At 43.5% G+C, this 26,173-nt stretch overlaps 1 protein-coding gene across 1 annotated transcript in view; it reads left to right on the top strand.

Moving 5' to 3' along the window:
- Positions 1-26,173, top strand: part of VOPP1 (VOPP1 WW domain binding protein) — a 102,233-nt gene that overhangs the window by 44,918 nt on the left and 31,142 nt on the right. The window contains exon 2 of the mRNA XM_028108973.2: positions 2,901-2,959. Within this exon, the coding sequence (XP_027964774.1) occupies positions 2,901-2,959 (59 nt within the window). The remainder of the gene's footprint in view (positions 1-2,900; positions 2,960-26,173) is intronic.

The raw sequence follows: 26,173 nt of genomic DNA, 5'->3' as shown, positions 1-26,173 counted from the left end.
AGCCATCTTATAAATTCAGCACAGAAGGGAGTCTGTCCTGTTTTAAAAATAAGAAGGCTGAGGTCCAGACTGACTGGCACCATGGCTGGTAAATTCTCAGCATGAGAACCCAGCTCTCTAGGTTTTGATTCATCTTTCTTCTGTGGGACGGATACATCCAGTCCTCTTGACTTGGATGTTTTTCCAGGGGACCCTAGCACAGTGCCTTTCTTCTGCCTCTCCCCATATCCACCCCTCTGCTTGCTCATTAGGTCACTCGTGAGAGCCCACCACTGTTTGGGAATGCTTTGGAAACCCCCCTCCCCCTTACGCATCCCTCACAAACTCTCATTTTGACCACATATCCGAAGTTCCAGCTCTCTGGCTCTGCCCTGAATCCCAGTGCTTATGCTAGATTTGGGGACTGGAATTTATAGGGTTTGCCGGTAGACTTACACTTGGCAGAACCTGGCTCTCAACCCTGGGTGGTTTGTAATAGGGATCTTCCTCTCCACCTCCTATCCTATGGAACCTAATCTTCAGTCTTACTGTCAGGCTCTTGGATTGGTGTGCAAGCTGATTTTGACACCTGGGGTTCAGTTAACAAGCATTTAGCGAAGGAAAGGCTCAACAATGAAAATTCCCAGGACTTCTTAGTCCTCATTCAGTGTTTTCAATTGAGTAATGAAGTATGTGACTCTGTGTTCTTCCTATTATCCAGCTGTAAAATGGAATAATACCCCATTTTACCTTTAGTGAAGTATAATATGTGTGTGTGTTATTACAGTGTTAACGTTCCTTACTAAGAAAGCCGTTGTAAAAGTCCAGCTACCAAAAACGATGAGAAGTTGCCTGGATAGTTGCACATTTCAAAAGCTTAAACTAATTCCAAGTAACGATAAAATGAAACTATGTTTTAGTGGTAGGTAGCTCAGTTCTCAAGGTGTTTTCTGTTTCAGGAAGCGTGACCATAAAATTTTCTTTTTTTTTTTTTTTTCTTTTTAAAGATTTTATGTATTAGAGAGAGACGCCTCTGTGTATGTCACATACCACCACCATGCAGGCAGCTGGGTGTTGAGGTGAGGGAGCACTGCCTTTCCCAGAGTTGGTCAGCCTGGTCATGGCAGATCTGGGAGCAGGATCCTCTGTCTTGATTGGCTTTTCTTTCTGCCATCCTGTAGTCAAAGGACAGTCTAGGGAGAGTTAGGTGTCAAGTTCAAAGAGAAGTGTGCCTATCTCCAGTAGGGATGGAGAATAAAGAAGAAACATTTAACATGCTACCTGGAAGAACGACCTGGTTTCTCAGCTTATCATAGAGGACGCTAGTGAAATGAATTGTAATTTAGGGCAGAGACCTGAAATTGCTCTTCCTTGCCTAAATAAATTGATTTCTTTGGTTGTCTGAACTTCATTTCTTGAACTGGGCAGAACTAACGTAGTCTAAATTAAACTCATTTTCCATTAATAAAACTGGGTCACTTCAGGCTGCCTGAGTGTGTTTCTGAGTGTCCTGAAGCACATTTTAAAAAACCCAGTGTTTCACGCTCTTTTCATAACCCATTTGATTTAGCCAGTGTAACACATAATATTTGCATTCACCTTTCCCTTGACACTCTGCTTTAGAGTTGGGGTCTGTTTCTGAAACTTCCTTTTAACTGTCAGGAAGACTGTTGCAGGAGGGCATTGCCATCCACCTGCTAGGGCTAGAAAAGGCAGAGGAAGGATGCCCAGGGGTGGGGGGTTGGGTGAGGCAGTTAGCCCCTGCCTTGCCCAAAGAAAGCTTAGTTTTCATTATGCCTTTCCTTGTTTTCCTGCTGGTGGCTTTGCACTATAATATTTTGAAGCTATTGTTTATACATAGGGTCCAATGAACTGGATCATGAATGTGGGAAGTTGTGAATTGAAAAAAATGATAGCACAAGCTGAAGAATTTTAGAAAAATCTTGTGCAGGTCCATGAGAGTGTTTCTGCTTGGAGCTCTCACTCAGCACTTGGTGCACGTACTCTCGGTTGTTGGAGGTGCGTGAGGTAGTCCAGTCCACCAGGGTCGCATTACACCTGCTCTGCCCTCCGTGTCCAGTGTCAGACTTCCTTGGAAAGCACTGGGGAGGCTCTGTTATCTTTCCTGGTCCTCCTCCATTTCTACTTCCTGGGAACGAGGGCGGGGGCGCTCTGGATGCTGGCAAGTGAATCCTGATTTACGAAGCCCTGCACATGTACATCCCCACCGGGAGAGCCGTGATTTGAATATGGCTTTTGGAATACTCTGAAATATAAAGATCTAGAAATGTTAAAACTGTGGGAAATACTTTTCAAAAATGACAGTTGGGGAAAATGGAAATATTTGTCATATTTTATTTTTAGCATATTTTAGATATTTGAAATATGGGACCATATGAATTTAAGAAAATGGGTTGTCTTTACCTTTTTAATGAACTGGTCATGCCCATATTTTTAGGGATATAAAAGCCTAGAAAAATTATAGGGAAATTGATGTTTTCCCATGTTTTCTTCCCTTTTAAAAAATTAAAGAAGTTAAAAAGTCATCATGGGGACGCCTGGGCGGCTCAGTTGGTTAAGCGTCTGCCTTCGGCTCAGGTCATGAGCGCAGGGTCCTGGGATCGAGCCCCGCGTGGGGCTCCCTGCTCAGCGGGGAGTCTGCTTCTCCCTCTCCCTCTCCCCCTCCCCCTCTCCCTGCTTGTGCGCTCTCTCTTGCTTTCTCTCTCTCAAATAAATAAATAAAATCTTTAAAAAAAAAAAAAAGTCGTCGTGGGGATGGATCTCCCTCTGATTTCTTGTCTCCCCTAACCCTCTGTTTTCCACACTTCAAGGTATATCAATTCACCCGTCCTTGTGTCTTTTTGTCAGATCTTAACAATATGCAGATGACTTTCCACTGACAGTTTTTCTTCTATTTTCAGTGCACAGAGGCCAAAAAACATTGCTGGTATTTTGAAGGACTCTATCCAACATATTATATGTAAGTATTTGCATTTTTCTGTTGGTTTGATTCTGTGGTCACGTCTTTCTCTGGGAATTATTTCTTTCATAGGTTATAGGACTTGTTATAGGATGGGGGAAAACTCAGTTTGTGGAGGCCATCACCCTTGGTTTCACCTGCCTCTGCTCACAAATGTGCAGGCAACCTCTCTAAGGACACTTTAGTCGGCTCAGATCACTTACTCTGAAGACAGCATGAAATACCAGGTGCTTTGTCCTGGGAGACATGTCCACTCATACATAATTGGTCAAAAGGGCCAGAGTTGTGTTGGTGTATACAGACTTTCCTAGGCAAAGGGAATGAGTGTAGGGGGAGTAGAATTCTGAACTTGAGTTGGATAGGAAAAGGGTCCGTTGCTGTGAGTGTGTGTGTGCATATGTGTGTGTTGACAGTAATCAGAAAGGCTACCTGGCCCTGGGCCCCCTCCCTAGTCAGGGACAGTTAGCCTTTCATGGCTCTTGGCTCAGAGCAGGTTATGCTTCTTCCTGTGCCTGGGTGTCTGCCAGTATTGCTCTAATTAAAGCATTATTGTATTTTACCCCTGTTGTTTTTATTTTATTTATTTATTTATTTATTTATTTATTTATTTATTTATTTATAATATTGGCTGAGTTAGCCACTGGCTATGCTCAGCCACCTGCCTAGGTGGTCAGATTAACTCTCCAGGTTACCAGTTATTATTTTTTGTGTGTGTGTTTTGAAGCTCCACAGGTTTTGAGAGGAATGCCCCAAACCAGTTTTTTTCTGAAACTTCTTTTTGGTAGTAAATTCTGTAAAACATGAGATCTTTCAGTAATGTATGTAATTGTATTAGAGCAGAAGCACTGTATATCTTAGCATATAAGGAGATTGGACAGGAAATACATAATAGTAGCAAAGAATGTTATTTCTTAATTGGCCAAGATGTACATTTTTATTACCTGCCATTCTTGTGGAATTTCTGATCTGAAAGAAACCACTATAGGAGGAGAAATGTTGCCTGCCTGTGAATGGGGACATACTGACAAGCAGGGGTCCTTGATGCCTCACATTGGAGGAGTCCTGGCAGAAGGCCTCCACAGCTGCAAAAAGACAAAACCCACTTGGAAAATAAAGCAGCATAAGGACTTTAATTACAGAGTTGTCAGCTTGAAGAAACACGGTTATGGGATAACGTGAAGATAAAATATTCTGGTTCTTAGAACAATGTATATTCCTTAGTAAACTTTAGTTGTTTTTTTAGAGAGAGTGTGTGCCACAACGGGGTGGGGGGGGGAGGAGGAGAGAGGGAGAGGGAGAGGCAGAATCCTAAGCGGCCTCCACGCCCAGCACAGAGCTTGACACGAGGCTCAATCTCACGACCTGAGCCAAAATCATGAGTCGGACGCTTAATGGCTGTGCCACCCAGGCGCCCCTGAAAACAAATCTTTCTCAAATTGTTTTGTAGATCAGCTGATGAATCATTTCCTGGTGGTTTTTAAAAATATTTATTTATTTATTTGAGAGAGCGAGAACATGCACGCAGGTGAGCATGTGAGCAGAGGAAGAGAGAGAGAGAGAATCCCAAGCGGAATCCCTGCTGAGCGTGAAGCCTGAGGCAGGCTTAGTCTCAGGACCCTGAGATCATGACCTGAGCCAATACCAAGAGTTGGTCACCTAACCCACTGAGCCACCCAGGTGCTCCAATTTCCTGGTCTTTTAGAGTTTGGGAGTTGGAGGTCATTGCTCTTCTTGTGTTTGCGTGTTTGTTTTTGCCTTTATTCATTTACTTATTCCTTCCATATTTGGGAAAGGTTTTTGTATTGACAGCACAGAGACAAGCCCTGTTCTTGTCTTGAGTGTGGTTTGTCTCCTGGTTTGGTTTCCTTTCACATCTCTTTACCACTGGTGAGGGCGGGTTCTAGAAATTAGAAAGTAAAGTCACGCTCTTATTTGAGTGCTGAAGCTAATATAAAAAAGTAATAATAGTAACGTTGAGCATTTACTATAGTCTAGGCATTGTCCTGTGCCCCTTACATGAATCAATGTCATTTAACCCACAGCCACTTAAAAACCCCAAGCATACACACTGGTCTTCCTGACCTGACCCCTGCTCTCTCCGTTCCCACTGCTTCACCTGAATCCACACCTGTGTTAAACGCTCTTGTGAACCATTGCATACACTTTGTTTTATCCAGCTTTATCGAGATATAACTGATGCATAAGTTTGTGTAAATTTAAGGTGTACAGCGTGTTGATTTGATATATATTGCAAAATGAACACCACCATAGCTTTAGCTAATGCCTCCATTATATCCCATAATTGCCATTTTTTTTTTTTGTGGTGAGACTACTTAGATTGACTCTCCTTAGCAACTTTAAAGTATATAATACAGTATTGTTAACTATAATAACCGTACTGTGCCTAAAATCCCCAGAACTTACTCATCTGATAACTGGAAATTTTTACTCTTTGACCCATATCTCATTTCCCCCACCCCCAGGCTCTGGCAACCACCATTCTGCTCTCTTGAGTTTGGCTTTTTTGAATTCCACATATAAATGAGATCATAGAGTGTCGTTTTCTGACTTATTTCACTTACCATAATGCCCTCACGGTACATCCATGTCGTTACAAAGGGCAGAATTTCCGTCTTTCTTGTGGGTGGTTAATATTTCATTTTATGTGTACATCACAGCTTTTTTATCTGTTCATCTGTTGATGGACATTTTGGTTGCTTCAATATCATAGCTATTGTGAATAATGCTTCAGTGAACACGGGGGTGCAGATCTCTCTTCAAGATCCTCTTTTCATTTCCTTTGCAGGTTTAGCTATGAGTGGGATTGCTAGATCATATATTGTAATTTTATTCTTAATTTTTTGAGGACTCTGCATACTGCTTTCCGTAGTGGCTATACCAGTTTACAACTCTACATGTGCATGGGGTTCCGGGTTCCCCTGTCTCCATACCCTGACTGACGCTTGTTATCTCTTAACCTTTTTGGTGATAGCCATTTTAACATGTATGAGGTGATACCTCTGTGTGGTTTGATTTGCATTTCCCTGATGATGAGTGATGTTGAGCACTTTTTCATGTACTTGTTGGCCATTTGTTTGTCTTCTTTGGAAAACTGTCTATTCAGTTCCTCTGCCCATTTTAATCAGATTATTATTATTATTATTATTATTATTGTTATTTTCCCCTATTGAGTTGTATGAGTTCCTTGTGTATTTTGGGTATTAACCCCTTATCTGATAAGTGGTTTACACATATTTTCTCCCCTTCCATAGGTTGCCTCTTTATTTTGTTGATTGTTCCTTTTGCTTAGAGTAGCTTTTTAGTTTGATGTAGTGTCGCCCTTTCTGTTGATGTTTGCGTTTGTTGTTTGTGCTTTTGGTGTCAGATCCAAAAAAATCATTGCCAGGAGTTGAGGAGCTTCTTCCCTATATTTCTAGGATTTTTGGTTTATCAGGTGTTGGGAGTCCTGGATCCATTCCAAGTTAATTTTTGTGATTGGTGTGAGGTGGAGATCCAGTTTCATTGTCCTGCAAGCATTTCTTTGGTTTCCCCAGCACCATTTGTTGAAGGGACCGTTCTTTCTCCCCTGAGTCTTGGCTCCCTTGTGAAATACTAATTGACTATAAATGGGAGGGCTTGTGTCTGGGCTTTCTGTTCTGTTGTTTTGGTCAATGGGTCTGTTTTTCTGCCAGTACCATACTGTTTTCATTACTCTGTCTTTATAGTAGTGGTTTGAAATCAGCAAGTGTGACACATCCAGTGTTGTTCTTTCTCAGGATTGCTTCGGCCACTCCTGGTCTCTTGTTCCTTGCAAATTTTAGGATTGTTTTTTCTATTTCTGTGAAAAGTGCCGTTGGAGTTTTGATAGGGATTGCGTTGAATATACAGATGGCTTTCTAATGGGTCTTCTTTCATTCCTTTCTCTCATCAAATTCTCACTTCTTTCTAAGTTACTGAAATTTTCATGTCACTTTCCTGCTTAAAAATGTCAGGAACAAAGTCCAAATTTTTAGCCATCTTTAACAGTAGATTTCCAAGATATTTGTCTGGTTTTGTCTTCTTTCTTTATTGTCAGTCCCATGAGGACCGGACTATGACTTTTGAATATTTGAATTCCCAGTGCCTAAGATAGTGCCTGGCACCCAGCGGACATCCCTGAATGTTGAGTGGGTGCCTTTCTTTTCAGCCCCTACGGTAGGGCCCACGCTGACTTCTGCAGGCGGCCCTGCATCCTTCCTAGTTCTCTGGCTGGCGGGCTCTTTGCTGGCTGGAAAGCTTCCCTTCAGAATTCATTCCTCCTTCCTCATTTTGGCTCTGATGTAGCATCTGGGATAGTCCTCACACAGTGTTGTATGTCCTGTGGGTGCTTCCAGGATGGGCTTGTACATCTACTCAACCCTGCTGCCTGACACAGTGTGTGGCATTGGGTGTTAACTGTCATGTTTGCACAGTTGATTTCCTACCTGCTTGGTTCTCCCCGTTTTTATTTCCCATGTTCTGCCACCTTTTCTTTTTAAAGATTTTATTTATTTATTTGAGAGAGACAGAGAACGAGCATGAGCAGGGGGTGGGAGAAGCAGGCTCCCCGTTGAGCAGGGAGCCCGATGCAGGGCTCGATCCCAGGACCCTGAGACCATGACCTGAGCCGAAGGCAGACGCTTCACTGACTGAGCCACCCAGGTGCCCCTCTGGCACCTTTTCCTTAATCATAGACTTTAAGCACTCCAGGGTCCCGAAGATCAGAGTTCAAGTATTTGCTCTATGACTTTCTGTTTAATTGAGGTGAAATTCACATAGCAAAAGTTAGCATTTTCAAGTGAACAGTTCAGTGGCCTATAGTATATTCACAGCGTGGTGAGGTCACTGCCTTTATCTAGTTCCGCACATTACAGCCACTGCACTCCATTCTTTACCGGCCTTTGGACCTGATTCTCAGTTAGCTTCTTCATGAAATGTGAACGTGAGTGTTGACCAGGGTGTGTAGCATGGGGCCTGTGTGTGGTCAGCACTGAAATCGTACGCAGACATATACACCCCCACGGCCCGTTTGCTTCTCCTCTGTGTGCACACGGGGTTGGTTCTACAAGCTGAGCTTTCCACTATGCTGCACCTGTGAGGTATTTCCACATGAAGCTTCTCCTCCCTGCTTTCCATCCAGCTGGGGATGAGTGAGGAGTGAGGAGAAGTGGCTTAGATGTATTCTACTCCATCCAAGCTTATGCTGCTCGAGGACGGATTTGCTGCAGGCCAGATGATAGGCCCAGAAAGATCACAACCCTGACTAGAAGCACTTAGGTCTGTGGAAGACACGGGGAGCAACTCTTGTTCCCCAAAGCCAACTCTCATGGTTTCCACGGGGTTGGCACAGGTGGTGGTACAGGTAAAGGTGACTTGGATCCAGCTTGAGCTCACCCTCACTGGGAGCCTGGATGTCAGCATGCAGCATCCAGGCTAGTGCCATATGGTCTCTCCACCGGAGAGCCAGGCCTGCCTCACAACACACGTGTCGCGTGCAGCATCTTGAGGGACTGAGCCAGCTGCGCTTCATTCGTTCTGTCCCCAGACACTTGTGGAGTGTCTGCCAGCGTGTTTGTTGCTGGGAGACTCTGGTGTAGGGAAGGCACTCGTGCTCCTGGAAGCTGCAGTATAATAATGTGTGACGGAGCCGTTATTTTTGAAGCACCTTTACCGTTAAGTTTAAAACCCATGAGTTAACAGATCTCACTTGGAAAAATACACTTCTGGTATATTCTGCCTTTCATTTCTTCTGGGTAAAGTGCTTTTTATATGAGAAGTCTTCAAGGTAGATAATTTCTTGAAGATATGTTGACTCAAGATGGCGTCCTCTCACCCCGTGACAGGGTTTTTTCCCCTGCAGAAAATCTATTTCAAATGATACCTCTGTTTTGGGCCTATAATTTACCCTGGAATGCACTAGGGAGAGAACATCTAGTTTGCAAACTTGTTTTAGAGATTTTACTCTTATATTTGAAATCTAATTCCATTTGTCTCACCAGAAATCCCATATGGTACTCCTACTTTTCCTGCTTTTCTGCATGTTCCTGAATTTTATTTCAGCATTAAAGGTACTGAGCTAATGGGGGCTCACTTTTTAAGATAATTGGGCTTCCACTGTAGCTACCTAGTTGTACAAAATTACCATCGCCTGTTTAGATCTCTTTATGCTAAATTATCTTTCTCTCACTGCCCTCTCCCTTCAGTCAATTTTTTTATTTCTTTCATTTGTTTTTTTTTTTTTTAACCTCTGTTGAGCTGGAAGCCTGCATACATATATGTACAAACAAAATATTCTCCTTATTTTTGAAGAAAAAGTCCCTTTAAAATCCAAACAGAGGAAAAGCACATGTTTCAAATTTTTTTTCCTTTCCCCCACCCTTCATTCTACTACCTTTCTTTCTTATCTACAGGCTGCCCTTTCAAAAGCCTTTAATTAAAACGTGCCTTCTTTGTACTTTGGTTCAGAGCTTCCTTGTATCTCCTCCTAGCAACAGTATGAATTAAAAATAGCTAGGTGGTCACGTGGCCTCACCAAATCGAGTTCCTTCACTTTCATTCTCCCTCTGCTTGAATTGGTCTTCTACCAAGGACTTGTGCATTCAACCCTCTTTGTCCACATAGCTTAGAACTCAATGTGAGCCGCGGGAGGCAGGAGATAAGAAGATAACAGAAGGACCTTGCCGAGGAGCACGTCCTGGGGCAGTGGCAGGCACAGGGCCACATAGATCTGAAGGAGCACTCTTTGCTCTCTGTTTGTGTAGCATCCAGAAAGTACTGCAGTCAAAGGTGGCGTTTATCTAAAGGCAGCCTTGCATCCTGGAGCTCCCTTTATATGCCCAGGTAGCTGCAGGCAGTGCTCAGTTCCTTGTGCCTTGTCAGGTGCCTGGGAACTGCTCTTCTGTGTCAGGTAGTGCACCCAGTGCTCCTGAGTGTGCAGAGGGCAGCCAGGCAATGCAGGAGAGGTAGTTCTGGGCTCACCTGCCCTCACCCACTGAGCAGCTCGGCAGATCACTTGGCCTCTGGGCCTTCATTCTCCTGTTATAAAGGAGATGTGGTAATAACTACTGTATTCAGTTGCAGTCAGGGTAGATACTGCTGTGCGTGTTCATAATGTGTGTATCGTCACTAATACGTAGTTGCATTATGGCCTGGAGAGGGCTGGGGGTGTGTGTCCATAGATGACCAGGTGGGACCCCTGACTTAACATACAAGGATTGCCGCCCCAGAGGGACGGGAGGACTGGATGAGTTTGGCGTGGGGCATGCCCTTGGTGATTCTCAGAAGGGCCCTTCCCAGCCTGGCTCCGGGATCCAGAGATTGGCACAGGGTGCACTTCGTGCCTGAGTGGGTAGCGCCATGGCCATAACTGACCCCTTCCTGGGTGGAGGTTGGTGGGGGGGCGGTGCTCACAGATCAGGAGCAGTGTCTCCCCTCTCTACAAGAAACGTCATCCTTTCTGCTAAGATTTGCAGCCTGAGGCTGGCCCCAGCAGCTCTCTTGCCCAGAACCGCCATCCATGAATGGACACGCATCTTCAAGGGCGGAGGGGGGAGACAGCTTGGGAAGCAGAAGCCAGTGGAAAGTGTTCCAGTGCCGAGTCTATGATGGGCATGTAGATGGGTGAGTTTCCAAGTGTGGGGCTAGGGACCTCAGGGCCTTCTCCAAAGTTGACAGTGGTGGAGGAACCTCACATTGGAGGGCCCTGGCTCGCTCTGCAGTGGTCACCAAGATCCACCCACGTTTCCATGTCTCCCTCAGATCAAGACAGAGCAGAGTGTGTCCCTGAGTTTTCCCAGACTGCAGCTGAGACAGGGCCCTCCACGACATCAGGGGAATTAATTATAATTCAGAGACTAAAAATGACAACAGCTGACACGGATTGAGTGCTCACTCTGTGCAGTGCCCTTTCGAAGCTTGTTATATGTATGATCTCCTCCAGAAAGCTTCTGATGGTGGACTCTCATCCTCTATCTCTGTTTCAGCTGAGGGGCGTCTATCCTTCTCTGGTCCTTTGGTACCATGTTCGAACCATCATCAGACTCACTGTCTCCTTCCTAGACTGGGAGTCTGTTGAGGACACGAGTTCTGTCTTGCTGACTTTCATGTCTCTGTGCTAACACAGGGCCTGACACAGGAGGCTTTCAGTGCACGTTTGTAACCTTGGAGAAGGCAAGAGCGAGTCACTGCCAGTCTTTAGTGATGGAAGATGTTTTAGGGCCTGGAAGTAAAGACCTTCTCTAGTCCTCCTCTGCCATTCGGTCGCTGTGTGATCATGGGCAAATCTCCTAACCTCCTGGGTCCTAGTTTCCTATGCTAAGTAGTCTTGCAAGGTCTCATCCTGCTTATTCAGTGACACCCTCCGGCTGTCTGTGCAAAATAATGTAGAGCATAGGCAATAAAAGATGAATGACCAAGTAGGCTTAGGAATTGTAGCAGAAACAAGCCTGCAGATGTGGGCTGGATTTTAGCTCATTAGGGGCCCACCCGTCTTGCCAAATACAAAACCACCGAATATTTTCTTTCAAAGGAATGAATCATCTTTCTTCCTCAGGTCTTAGTATTGACACAACAGTAGGAAGTAGATGTGAGTCACACAGTCAGAGAGTGGAATGGATCTAGGAGCCTGTGACCACTCACTCTTTCACATTTTGAGGTTCCTAAGGCATCGTCCTAGGTGCTGAGCTGAAGCTTTGCGACAGTCAGGTACATGGATGTTAATTTGGACAGTGACTTTTTTCATGTGATTTTAAACAAGCCAGAGAAAGCTTGTGATTTAGGTGTGCATATTTCCTGTTCTTTATGAATAGAAATGAATCTAGTAATTCTTTCCAGAAAATTGAGGGTAGGTTAGAAGTGGGTTGTGTCTTCTCACCTAGACACCAGTGATTTTGAAGTGAGATAACCTAGTGGCCCTCTGCAGAGCTGGCAGGTGGGAAAGGTTTGACCCCAAAGGCGGTCCTTGATTTATCTATATTTTCTTAGAAAACTAAGGAAACCTTAAAACCATTCCTACCTAGTTTTACCAATGAAATCACTGGCAACAGGAGAGGTTAAGGCATTCACCAGGGCCTGTATCCTCTTCGGGGGCCTTTTGCATAACTGGTCACATCTGTGGCTGCCACGCGGCTAGAACAGGGCTGCAGAGCATCTGAATTCTAGATGTTCCGTTTACTCACTTATTTTAGCCCAGATCTAAGTACCACTGAAGGAGAGAATGTGGGGAAATTTCTCGGAAGTCAGCCCCACCGAGACTCAAGGGAGTCCACACCACGCCTAGCTCAAAGAAGAGAATGGAATGGAACATATGGATGGAGAGTGTTTTGGTCAAATGCAAAAGGAAGATAGGATACATGACAGATAATGAAAGGAGACACCATCAGGGTCATGCGTTAATTCTGCTAACATTTGTTGAGTACCTGCTATTTCCACACCACCACCAAAGGAGGAGGGAGTGAGGGGAGGGACCATGGGAAGTAAAGGTGAGGGAGCCGGGACCTGCCGTCCAGGAGTTCACGGGCCACGGCCTATTGGGCAGCAGTGTGTGCCCAGCTCTGGGCAGCTCGGGTAGAGGCCGTTCCTTCCAGTACTGCTCTTCCTCTTCCCTTCCTGTTGATTTTGACCAGGCCATTTTCAGGCCCTAGCCCCGGGTCTCCCACTGGAGTGTTGAAGCTTCTTGTAAAGCACTCACATTACCCTGGTTTATTGTATCTCTCTGGGTCCATTTCTCTGTTGTGAATAATTACTGGTGTGAGTGGATGGAGTGTTATTTGCCGATGTCAGATCAACAGCCCAGAAAACAGGCTTTGCCGAGCCAGAGCCGGGCCAGGCTGGGCTGCCTTCCCTGCCTGGCCTTGTGTTTCAGAGCCCCTGGAACTGATCAAGATTTGCTCATGATAAAAACTCTCAACAAAGTGGGTTTAGAGGGAACGTATCTCAACATAATAAAGGCCATATATGAAAAATCCATATATGAAAAGACCATGTATGAAGGATTCAGTTCCAGGGGCTCTGAAACACAAGGCTACCTCTGAGGAATAGGAAGTGCTGGTGTGCACCACCCCTCCCTATTCTGTTGTCAGATCCTAAGCCTTTCGGAGAGCTGCCTCTCTGCCACATCGGCTGGACTCCATGTGGCCCGCTCTCTTCCCCGCAGCACTGGGAGCTTGAGGGGTGTGCAGAGTGGAAAGGACTGGTGGTGGTAGGGAGCCGGTGCACTCCCTTCACTGTGCATTGCTCTGCGTGCCCCTTTACTGAACCCTTGCTGTTCTGCCATGATGGAGCCAGCTGAGCATAGCCTTTGCTTAGCAGCCTTGGGAGAGGAGGTGTCTGGTCTAGTCTAGGGACAGATATTCTAAGGAGGAATTTTTCTTCTTTCTCTGTTCTTACTGTTGGCTTTATCAAGGAAGATTCTTGGTGTAAGGTAGAGGCATTTTCTTGTCCTCAGAGCAGGGAGAAATATTTCCCTGGTTCTCCACCCTGAAGATCTCTAGACTCCTGCTGTGGTCTGAATGTTTGTGTCCTCCCATCGCTCCCCAAATTCATACGTTGAATCCTAACCCCCAAAGGTGATTATTTTGGCCATTTTTTGGTGTCTCTTTTGTGTCTTTTTTGTTTCCATATAAATTTTAGGATTATATATTCTAGTTCTGTGAAAAATATTATTGGTATTTTGATAGGGATTGCATTGACTCTATAGATTGCTTCGTGCAGTACAGACATTCACTATTAGTTCTTGTAATTCATGAGCATTATAGGTACTTTTCATTTTCGTGTGTTGTCTTTAATTTATTTCATCAGTGTTTTATAGTTTTCAGAGTACAGGTCTTTCACTTCCTTGGTTAAGTTTATTCTTAGATATTTTATTCTTTTTGGTGCAATTGTAAATGAAATTTTTTTCTTCATCTCTCTTTCTGCTACTTCATTATCAGCATATAGAAATGCAACATATCGCTCTTAATTTTGTATCCTTCAACTTTACTGAATTTATTACTTCTAATAGTTTTCTTTTTATTTGGTGGAGTCATTAGGGTTTTCTATATATCTACATATAACTTCTTTACTTATTCCTTATTGATTTGGATGCCTTTTACTTCTTTTTCCCGTCTGACTGCTGTGGCTAGGATTTCCAGTGCTATGTTGAATAAAAGTGGTAAGAGTGGACATCCTTGTCTTCTTCCTGATCTTAGAGGAAAAGCTCTCAGTTTTTCACCATGGAGTATGATGTTAGTTGTGGATTTTTCATATATGGCCTTTTATTATGTTGAGATATGTTCCCTCTAAACCCACTTTGTTGAGAGTTTTTATCGTGAACAAATCTTGAATTTTGTCAAGTGCTTTTTCTACATGTATTGAGATGATCATATGATTTTTATCCTTCATTTTGTTAACGTGGGATAGCACATAGGTTCATTTGCGAATGTTGAATCATCTTTGCATCCCCAGAATAAATCCCACCTGATCATGGTGAATGATCCTTTTAATGAGTGTGATGTGCTAATATTTTATTGAGAGTTTTTACATCTATGTTCATCAGGAATATTGGCCTGTAGTTTTCTTATTTTGTAGTGCCCTTGTCTGGTTTTGGTGTCAGGGTAATGGTGACCTCGTAGAATATATTTGGAAGCTTCCCTTCCTCTTATTTTTTTGGACTAGCTTGAGGAGAATAAAATGTTTCATAGAGTTTGCCTGCGAATCCGTTTGGTCCTGGACTTTTGTTTGTTGGAGCTTCTTGATTGTTGATTCAATTTCATTACCAGTGTTGGTCTGTTGACCAACAGAAAATAGAAATTTTCTATTTCTTTGAAATGCCAGTTTTGGAAGATTTTATGTTTCTAGGAATTTATCCTTCTTCTAGGTTGTCTACTTTGTTGGCATATAATTTTTCATAGTAGTCTTTTATAAAGCTTTGCATTTCTGGTGGTGTCAGTTGTTACTTCGCTTTCATCTCTGATTTTATTTATTTCGGTCCTCTCTCTTTTTTTTCTTGAGGAGTCTTGCTAAAGTTTTATCAATGTTGTTTATCTTTTCAAAAGAAACTATTTTTGGTTTCATTGATCTTTTCTGCTGTTCTTTTTAGTTGCTAGTTCATTTATTTATTCTCTGATCTTTACTACTTCCTTCCTTCTACTGACTTTGGGCTTTGTTCCTTTTTTTTTTCCCTAGTGTCTTTAGATGTAAGGTTAGATTGTTTAAGATTTTCCTTATTTCTTGAGGGAGGCCTGTATCACTATAAATTCCTCTCAGAATTGCTTTCACTGCATCCCAGAGACTATGCACCATTGTATTTTCATTTTTATTTGTCTCCATGTATTTTTTATTTCCTCTTTGATCTCTTCATTGACCCACTGGTTGTTTAATAGTGTGCTGTTTATTCTCCACGTGTTTGTGTTTTTTTCCATTATTTTTTCTTGTAATTGATTTCTAGTTCATTCCATTGTGGTCAGAAGATATGCACTATATGATTTCACTATTCTTCAATTTATGGAGATTTGTTTTGTGGCCCAACATATGAGCTATCCTAGAGAATGTTCCGTGTAAACAAATTTTTAAATAATTCATTTGGTAGCAAAAATGGATTTGAATAGACATAAGGTTGTTCTTTTTAAAATTCCATTTAGTATGATGTGTTAAAAGATTAACTGAGGCATATTAGAATTCTTGAGTTTATTTGAGTAAACAGTGATTCACATTGGGCAGTCTCATAATGGAAGTAGTTAGGAGCAGTCCGCCAACAGGAGCCTGGGGCAAGGATTTTATAGAGAAGCAAAGCAAGGAAATTATTGAATTGGCTGTGGTTTAAGTGGTTGCATTATTTGGGAAACCCTAGCTGACTGTTTGTAAGTGGTTGTTCTTAACCTGGAGGCATTTACAGGAATTGACTCTGGCTTAGATTTTGGTTTGCTTACATAGGTTCTGATGCCACCTCAGTCTAATGGCGTCCTTGTTTGATTATTTTAGCAGATGTTTTGTATATTTCAGTGCAGATTCTGCTCGGTTGCATCATATAATACGTGGCATTGCCTATCTTATCGTTCATGAATCCAGACGGTTCTGAGTTCTCCATGTATCTGGTCCCAGGAGTTTGGAGAAAGGATTTTAGCGTGCCCCACTACTCAGTGAACATCTTTTTACCTACTGTATCTTTATGTGCCAGAACTTATGTTTGTCATGGGATAATTTTGCAAAAATAGAATTGTGTTGGCAAAGGTTATGCTTATTTTATAATTTTAATGAACACTGCGGGACTAACCTCCCGAAAGTGATCATGATACAATCAGCCAAGAGTATAGAAGACACTTGTTTCCAACCATCCTCACCAGCTCTGGGTGTAATGTTATAATCGAAGTGCCCTTCGTACTCTGAGTTCATGTTAGTTACTGTGCTCTTATGTTTGAAGGAGTCTCCTTTCTGCTGCATTGTCACTTCTGCTTAAGGCAAAACCACTTATGACGTGCCAGGAGCCATGGCAGGCCCCTGGGCAGTACTTAAAGGAATGAGATAGGATTGCTCTTAAGCTCAGGGTCCTGTGTGAAGGACAGATGCTACTAGCAGTGAACACGATGAGAGCTGTGGAAATGGAGATCCAGCAAAGGGAGGATCATGGTGTATGGGGGAGGATGAGGGGATGGCATGAGGGAAGAATTTCACAGAACTGATCTTTGAAGGGTGAGGAGCAGTTTCAGAGGCTATGGTGAAGGTGTAAGGCATGGAAGTATGAAGATGCATCGTATATTTGGGGAACCACAAGGCTAGAGTTTAGGGTGCCTGGCAAGTGTGAGGAGATAAGACAGAGGAAGAAGGTGAGGCTCGTTGAGAAGGGGTCTGAGTGGTTGAGACTCCCTTCTGCACGGTGCATCCGCTTGCTCTTTCAGAAGGCTGTCAGGACAGTACGGGGGTGAGAGGTGGAGACAGGAAGTGAGGAGGTTTTTGCCGTAGTTAGGGCAAAATATGGAAGCTCTGACTCAGTGAAGGTGGAGCTAAAGAACACAGTGGTGGGCTTAAAGAGTATTTCACAGAAGATGTGGGGAAAAGGGACTCAGTTACTCCAGACACTTTTACTTGGGCGGACAGTGAGAGAGACCATGAAGAGAACAGGTTCAGGGAGGAATTTAGCAGAAGAAGGAGTGGAGGATGTCAGCTCTGTGCACGCTGACTTTGAAGTTCTTGCCGAACATCCCGAAGCTTTGTTTTTGCGGCTCAGGAGGAAGTCCAGAGACAGAGTGTAGATTTAAGAGTTCTGAGCATGTAAATAATAGTTAACCAACTCAAGTAAAAGTAGAGCTGAGAAAGTAAGCCAGGTGTCAGCCTGACTAACTTTCATGATTTTTGAGCTAATGGGGACTAGAATCTGTCTGTTTTCAAGATTTTATTGGCGAATTCATATCGTTCCATTTTTATTTTCCGTGCCTGTGTATTTCAGTAAGATGAAATTTATTATCAGATTTAAATTCTGTAAGATCGTAGGAGAACCCTTGTTTTTCATTTTCCATAGTAATTCATTATTCTGGCCAGAATTTGGTTTCTCGATCTGAGAGCTAACCCAGTGCTACAGGGAATAAATCCTTTGTTTTTCAGGGTAGAGTTGAACAGAACTGATTTTAAGTGATCAGCAATTTGCTGAGAGGAGAAAAAAGGAGAAATCTCTATCCCGGAAACACAAGGTTAGAGTCTCCAAACTTGGAGTTAGCAAAGGTCAGCAGTAGCTAAAGCTTCTTGGTCCATTTTACCTCACCTCCTCAACTCTAGGTGCACCTGCTCTGAGGCAGCAGTGAAGGCCAGAAGGCCGGGGAATGAGCCCTTTGTAACCCATTTAATCTGTTAATTTTAGAACTTATGATAAGCACTGATAGTATTTTCTCCCATAGTAAAGGTAAAGGTAAAAATTCTCTAGGTAGATCCCATATGCCACCCTAAGTACAACCAGTTCTAGTTTATCTAAGTTTGTGATGTGAATGTGTCTCTGGAGAAGAAACTCACAGGGCAGACCCTCAAAGTCTGAAGGTTGGTTTTCATCAGAGTCACTGTGGTCTCTTTAAGGCCCAGAGGTGTTTGACTTTGCCATGAGGTATGTCAGCCAGATCCACAGTTAAAAGATCATTACAACAGGACCTTGTCTCATCAGATGGGCACAGCTCTGCCTGTCAGGGAGAATACATCACACCAGGAAGGAAAAGAGGCTGACATATCAATGGTCAGCTGAGGTGGACAGAAGGAATGAACCATCAGTTCATCCTCAAGTCTGAAGTTTTTGACTTGACAGCCAGATAAAAGGTTTAAAACCTGTGATTGGAGAGATGAACGTCCTTTAAAAAAAAAGTCTTTTTCTCACAGATGTTCAGTATTGAAACTGACCAGAATATGTCTATTATTTTGGTTGTGATGATTGTATCACGGGTGTTTGCATATGTCCAAACAGCAAACTGCACATATTAAATGCAGATATGATCTGCCATATTATGCCTTCATAAGGCTGAAAATGAAAAATTTCATTAATGAATTGAAATAATGAAAAATTTCATAATGAAAATAAAAAATTATATTAAAAAAAGCAGAAGATAGTAGAAAGGGAAAAATGAAGGGGGGCAAATCAGAGGGGGAGACGAACCATGAGAGACTGTGGACTCTGAGAAACAAACTGAGGGTTCTAGAGGGGAGGGGGTTTGGGGGATGGGTTAGCATGGTGATGGGTATTAAAGAGGGCACGTTCTGCATGGAGCACTGGGTGTTATGCACAAACAATGAATCATGGAACACTACATCAAAAACTAATGAGGTAATGTATGGTGACTAACATAATAAAATAAAATTAAAAAAAAAGGGGCATATGGGAAAGTGGAGGCTTCAGGAGAATCATCTAGAAGAGATTTTTAAAGGGTTATTTTGTGATCATTTACAACTAATTAGGGTTTGCCCCTCTAATGTCCTGTGAAGTTGGCCTAATTTTTTCAAAGGGACCATAAGACTGGGAGATCTGTGACTTGACAGTGTGCCTGAGTTTCATGGGGACATTTAATGGCCTCTCACACAATAGCTCAACAGTAAGACAGGGAATTCTAATCGAAATAAATAGGCCAGTTAGGTGGATTTGTAACTGGTACAAGAGCTGTACTGATAAAATGATGATTAATAAAATACCAAAATGGAAGGAAGGTGTCTAATGGAGTTCACCATTCACTCCATCCTCAGTACTTTGTCACTGATTTGAGTGACAGTGTGGAAGTCATGCTGTAGCGATCATACAAGTTGTAGGGAGGGCAGGTAGGTCTTGGATCCATTCTTCTTTCCTTTCTAAGTGAGTATATAATTCAAATACCACTTTCTTTTTATCCAGGCAGTGAACTGATCTGATTGGTCAACGTCTAGGACAGCTGATTAGAAGACCACTTAGTGGCGGGTTGGTACTGCACCTGCGAGGGTGGTCATGCCCCCACTCCTCCTGCATAAGCGCTCAATTTTTGTGCACGCCCCTGCCCACCCCCCAACATTCCATGCGGCCAGGCCACGAATCACTTACTTAGCAGGGTGGGTTTCTTTTTTTCTCTTCCTTTGATTTTCTTATTCCAGGCAGCCTGTTGGACTTTGGGAAGATCTCTGGCTCTAGATGTCAGCATTAAGGTGTGGAAAGAGTCCGCTTCATGGGCAGGCCCAAGCCTCATTCTCCATCCACCTGACCTTACTGTGGCATTATTGGCCTACTGCTGTGCCACATCATCTGTCGCAGGGTCGGGGCGGACAGGAAGAGCAGAATGGGCTGGGTAGTGATGGACATTCCTGGGTCCCAAGAACACTTGACTCGGATTCTTCCACTTAAATGACAGAAAAGTAGAAGGAATAGTGAATGCTTGGAGTGACAGAATGAGGTTTCAGAAGCTCCCGACTGACTGAAACAATGGACCAGATTTCAAACATGAAATTTAATTATAGATAACTCTTAGATCCCGTAGCGGATGTAGGCACCGTAGCGCTACAGTACAGGATGGGAAGACCCAACTTACTGACTGAAAAAAGCCTGGAAGTTTTTTTGTTTTTTATTTTTATTTTTTTATTGTTATGTTAATCACCACACATTACATCATTAGTTTTGGATGTAGTGTTCCATGATTCATTGTTTGTGCATAACACCCAGTGCTCCACGCAGAACGTGCCCTCTTTAATACCCATCACCAGGCTAACCCATCCCCCCACCCCCCCTCCCCTCTAGAACCCTCAGTTTGTTTCTCAGAGTCCATCATCTCTCATGGTTGGTCTCCCCCTCTGATTTCCCCCCCTTCATTCTTCCCCTCCTGCTATCTTCTTCTTCTTTTTTTTTCTTAACATATATTACATTATTTGTTTCAGAAGTACAGATCTGTGATTCAACAGTCTTGCACAATTCACAGCGCTCACCATAGCACATACCCTCCCCAATGTCTTATCACCCAGCCACCCCCTCCCTTCCACCCCCCACCACTCCAGCAACCCTCAGTTTGTTTCCTGAGATTAAGAACTCCTCCTATCAGTGAGGTCATATGATACATGTCTTTCTCGGATTGACTTATTTCACTCAGCATAACACCCTCCAGTTCCATCCACGTCGTTGCAAATGGCAAGATCTCATTCCTTTTGATGGCTGTATAATATTCCATTGTGTATATACACCACATTTTCTTTATCCATTCATCTGTCAATGGACATCTTAAAAAGCCTGGAAGTTTTAGCTGATGGACTGTCATTATGATTCAGCTGTGTTATATGGTTGCTAAACATGCTAAACCTTACTACATGCCTAAGGCTGTAGTAAGTGTAAAAATGAGAGTGAGTGGACATTCTTCCTGAGGATAGGAAACGGAGACTGTACGAAAACTATACTTAACCCTTTCCTGGAGAAAAGAAGACTCTGGAAACCATGAGAATTCTTTCAGACATTGACAGGGCCACTCATTCTGTGGTGGCACTGTAAGGTGGGAATTGGACCAGTGAGGGCCAGTCATGGATTCTACATGAGGAAGAATGCCCTGAAACCATGAAAGGCATGTACTTTCAGGATCCTGCAGTAGGGAGTGGACAGCCTGTGTGTGAGAAAGTGGAAAGGAAAGTCCATCATGGCCTATGGTCAGAGGCCAGCGTCCTCCATACAAGTAAGGCACAGAGCTCTTGAAGAGATGGGCCAGGGAGATGCCTCAGGGGCATCGGGTATGCTGAGGATCAAGCTTACCTCTGCTCTGTCCCCTCAGAGTTTTACTTACCTTTTGGAGTTCTCTCCAAACCTTGTGGGGCTGTGTTTCATTTTTCCAAGGAGTCCAGTTTCTCACAGGTAATGCTGAATGCTTTCCCTAATTCTGACTCAGTAAGTCTTCTTCAGGCATCTGCCGTGTGCTTTGCTCTGTGGGAGCAAACAGATGATAATAAAAGTAGTGTAAGAAGCAACATGAAGTACATGATTCAGGAGACCAGATCACCTGTCATAGTAAGAAGCTTGAGGTTGGATGAGGAAAATGAGTTGTACTGGCAGAAACTTGAAGGGAATGGTTCACTGAGACTTAATCCAGCAGGTAATGGGATAGATTGGCATTTTAAATGACATGATGTTGATGGGAAGTTACTTAAAACTCTAAAGTTGTCATTTGTTAACCATGCCCTGTTCTCTATTGAACACTAAAAAAATGAACAGACCCCACAAACTCCATCTCTAGACCTCCACTCTGAATACTTAACTGATACTTTAGTTGTTCTACCAGATGGCTGAGATGATTTTTCCATGAATCAGTTTAAGTATTAATGACCATTTTATGCCACATGAAAGAGTTAACATATCAACATCTGATCATTTTTCTTTCCTGCAAAGATTTTGTGACTTCATTAATATTGAGCATTCCCTGCCCCGGGATGTAATCCTTTTCTGCTCTTGAGATTCAGACTCAACAGCTAAGAAAACACATGTCCAGTGCCCAGACCCACTTCCCTCCTGGACGGTGCCAGGTGTGACGTGTGCTTACTTCGCAGACTCCTGAAACACCCAGGGGCGCCATCCTGTCATATTTGCATTTCATCGCTGCTGTGACACATTTCTAACTGCAGGCTCATGCTTCCTTTTACATTACATATCCTCAGGACCTCAGCACCTATCACTTACTGGACGAGAGAGGCTGGACAGTCTCATTCTATCTCTGTAATGTACTTAATTACAAATTAACACCCCCTTCTCTGACCTCATCAGAAATTTGTGTTCGGATCCTGGGATACAGTGAAGAATACCTGGCTAACGGGAAGCAATACCAGGAACCCGATGCTGCTGATGTACATGCTGTTTTTACATCTTTGAAGCAGTTGTGTGTGTTTTAGAGTCCTGGACTTAAAATTAGTTATGTTGAGGAGTGGATTTACTTAAAAGTAATGTTTGTTCCTTTCCACTGCAAGTCTGAGAGGTGGCACACAGAGTAGAACAAGAAGGAAAATTCCATTCTGTTGTCTCCACCCTGATTTTTTTCTGTGTGCAGCACAGAGAAGGTAGTGGGCCTAGTTAGTCTTTAGCTGTCTTTTGGAACACCAGTGCTATTTCAGGCTTAGGCACTGGGAGCACTAGACCTGATGTGTCAGATGATGGCTTATTTAATGTGCTGGCCTGCCTGTTGATGTTTTACTACTTTTAATTCAGTTCAGTGTTACACTTAACTTTCCTTTTATAATCACAGCTGTTTGGAATGCCGGTAGGTATGTTCTGAGGGCTCCCATTTGCCAGCAGGTTCACTGGGGAAAAAGTAGCAGAAAGAAAGGGGGTAATAGTGTCACCCTATGGGTAATTACGTGCTCCTTCAAGAGGTTGGCACTCATCAGCATCCACACTGGGAGCCAGGCCAGGATTGCTGATGAGCAACAAGTACGCTTGGAGTGAATGGGTCTTCAGCTAAACAAGGAAACATAAAGCTTGCTCTGTTTTGAGAAAAGAAAGCAGATAATCAGTTGACAACAAATATTTACTGCTAGTGTTCCAAATTTGGATCCTGAAAAGAGCTAGAGCACTTAGATGTTGAATCTTGCCAATAGAGAGTAATTTGAATTAGGAACTCAAAATCATTATCCTTCTATCTCTATTCTCAGGCTGAGGGGAGAGAGAGAGAGAGAGAGAGAGAGAGTGTGTGTGTGTGTGTGTGTGTGTGTGTGTGTGTGTGTGTGTGTGTAGAATTAGAGACAAGAGGCTTATAGAGGTTCAAGTCTTACGCGTTTTTTTTCTAACCTGGGAAATAGGATGCTGCAGGGGCTTAGGTTTCAAAGTAGCAAATGCTTGCTTGTAAGTATAGCTGTGAAAGGGAAGCATTTTATCAAAATCAGCTCTTGAAAGATGATCCATTCACCAAATGTTTTTTTTTTTAAAGATTTTATTTATTTATTCATGAGAGACAGAGGGGGGGTAGAGAGAGAGAGAGAGAGAGAGAGAGAACAGAGGGAGAAGCAGGCTCCCAAGGAGCAGGGAGCCCGATGCGGGACTCGATCCCAGGACCTCGGGATCATGACCTGAGCTGAAGGCAGATGCTTAACCATCTGAGCCACCCAGGCGCCCTCCATTCACCAAATGTTTATCCCTATACCTGCTTTCCTTTTTTTTTTTTTTTTTTTACCAAGTTTACATTTACCAAAATTGGATGGACTCCCTGAGTATACCTTCAGCTCTGAACTGTGCCCGAGGCAGCTCTAGTTAGAGTTAGGGGCAAAGCCCAGAGGGAGGGACACAGGAAACCTCATGGTTCCAGTAGAGCAATGGAGAGATGAACAGTCTCATTTCTCATAAGCTGCAGGTATCTGCCATCTCTGTCCTCCAGCCCACCACAGCCACCTCCAGCCCTCCTTCAGGGGGTGCTCATAAGTAGGTGGGTAAGCAGGGGGCATTCCCACTTGAGAGGGCCTTCATGAGAGTTTCATCTTCTAGAATTTAATCATTGCAAGGCATCTTTCAGAATTAGGAATAAAAATGCAACAGCCATTTGACCAGTGTCACCCAGGCAGAGGTCATGGGGGACCTAAAAACAAGACTTTATTTTAGCCCACCACCAATGACAACGGGAAGTAAGATTCTAGTTGGACCTGAAAGCTGCCCTCAACCTACCAGGAGGACGAAAGAAGCTCATCTAGATACAACAGAAACTTGAGCTTGTCCATTTTGGGGGCTTACACAGCAGAAGCTTTGAAGAAATATCCTTTGTGTTGCGACCTAGTACACACCTATCTGTATGGGTGTATATGTGAGCAAAAGATCAATTTCACAAAACAGTTCTTGTATGTGACACCCTCTGATTTTTTTAAATCAATCTTAACCTTTATAAAATGGATATCACAACCTACCAACTTGATTTCACAATCCACTAGTGGGTCACAGTAGTTGAAAAACACTGTTCCGATGTATAATATTGTCGTAGCACTGGTAATTCTTTCCAAATGAACATCATACTTTTACCTAATATCACCTCTTACTGCATTATTTCTATCTTTTATGATTAAGTTATCTGCCAGTTGTAGAGAGTTCTTGATATAGGGTGGTATAGGCATTTTGGGGGAATCTCTGTGGTCAATATACAGTTCCAAGTTAAAGCAAGAACCCCTACAGGCATTATTAAAGAATGGTTGCCGAATTTCTGTCTGTAGGCTCTGTCCCGGGGACCCGCTGCCATTTGCCTGAGGATTCAGTGCTTGTTTCACATTGTCTCAGTTTCTGTAGTCTTGCTGAATACCCCTCCTACTTCCTCGGGCTTGATTTGCCCTCTGGGAATGGCCCTCACCACATTAAACTTCACCTTCACCTTCGACATCTTCTCAGCCTCTTTTGCTGGTTCTTAGGCATCCCTTCACTGCCTTGCTTCCCTTTGTCTCTTCCAGTTGGTGCATTCACATGAGCCAAATGGTTATGGAGTCACTCTTAATAAGTATAGTCCCCACACACCTTCACTGTAATGGATCGGTCCATAGCAGCTTGTAAAAGCAGGGCCAAGGAAGAAGTGGGGACAAAGAAGTTACCCTTTGGTAATGGCAGACTCAGTATTACCCAAGAGGCAGTGTCTGTGCCGAACACTTTCTTGAAACGCCGGCCAGGTCCATTCTTGGCTTTAGCAGATAGTGCCCTGGACTGAAATGAGGCATGATGTCCCAAATGTCCTGTTTTCTGAGCTTCCTTCAAACATGAGGCTAATAATACTTCCCTTGTGTGTGGATGCGCTGAGTGTTAAATGAGATAGTGGTAAAGCACCTGACCTGGTATCTAGAATGTAAGAAGTGCTCTCATAACCTGTAAGCTTTGTTCTTATTTGTATTAGTATTCTGTTGCTACATAATAAATTACTACAAAGTTAGCAGATTGAAACTATATGTATTTATTATCTTATAATTTTTATAGATCACAAGTCTAGGCACAACAGCCACTAGGGGTCCTTTGCTCTGGTTCTCATGAAGCTGAAATCAGGAGTTGGCCGAGTTGGGTCCTCATCTGTGGCTTGGGGTTCTCCTGCAAGTTCAGGCAGGTTGTTGGCAGAATCCAGTTCCCGTGGTTGTCAGGCTGTCCCCGTTCCCTTGCTGGCCGGTTGGGGGTTGCACCCAGCTCCTGGAGACCACCCCCAGTCCGAGCCACATGGCCGTCTTACCACACAGCAGCTACTTCTTAAAGCCAGCAGGAGAGTCTTACATTACATACCACCTCACGTAGCATACCATACTTGTGGGCATGGCCATTCCATCATATTCATGGGATCCTCCAGGATCACGCAGGCCATGTTCTCTAAGGGGTGGGGATATTGGGGCCATCTTTGAATCCTGCCCATCACAGCATCACAGTTATCATGAATCTGACACGATTGCTGAGGATTCTTCTCTTTACAGATTCGTGATAGAAAATAGTTTAATCTCCTTTGTTTACCATTCATTGTTTGAACACCACCTACCCTAAAAGCAGGAGGTCCTTTTTCTCCCTTGAATACCCCCCCTTCTTCCACACAGATGTGCGCAAACATGCACACACGCACACGCGCACACATATACTGGTTACCCAAGACCATTGAGATTCTTGAGGAGGAGGACACCAAGGAGTTCCTGTGGACAGTGCTGTGCATCACGCGAGCAGAGTGTGCTGTTTGGGTGGTAGGGGGTCCTTGCTGCTCCAGCCCTGGCCCAGACTCCCCCAGCCGCCTGAACGGGGCACTTCATTTCCCCTCACATTCTGTGCTTAACCGTTCTTTC

This window comes from Eumetopias jubatus, unplaced genomic scaffold (assembly GCF_037043125.1).
Source record: "Eumetopias jubatus isolate StellerSeaLion01/CBP00866 unplaced genomic scaffold, mEumJub1_p1.0 scaffold_14, whole genome shotgun sequence".
NCBI classification, from domain to species: Eukaryota; Metazoa; Chordata; class Mammalia; order Carnivora; family Otariidae; genus Eumetopias; species Eumetopias jubatus.
This window is presented reverse-complemented; position numbering and strand designations above follow the sequence as displayed.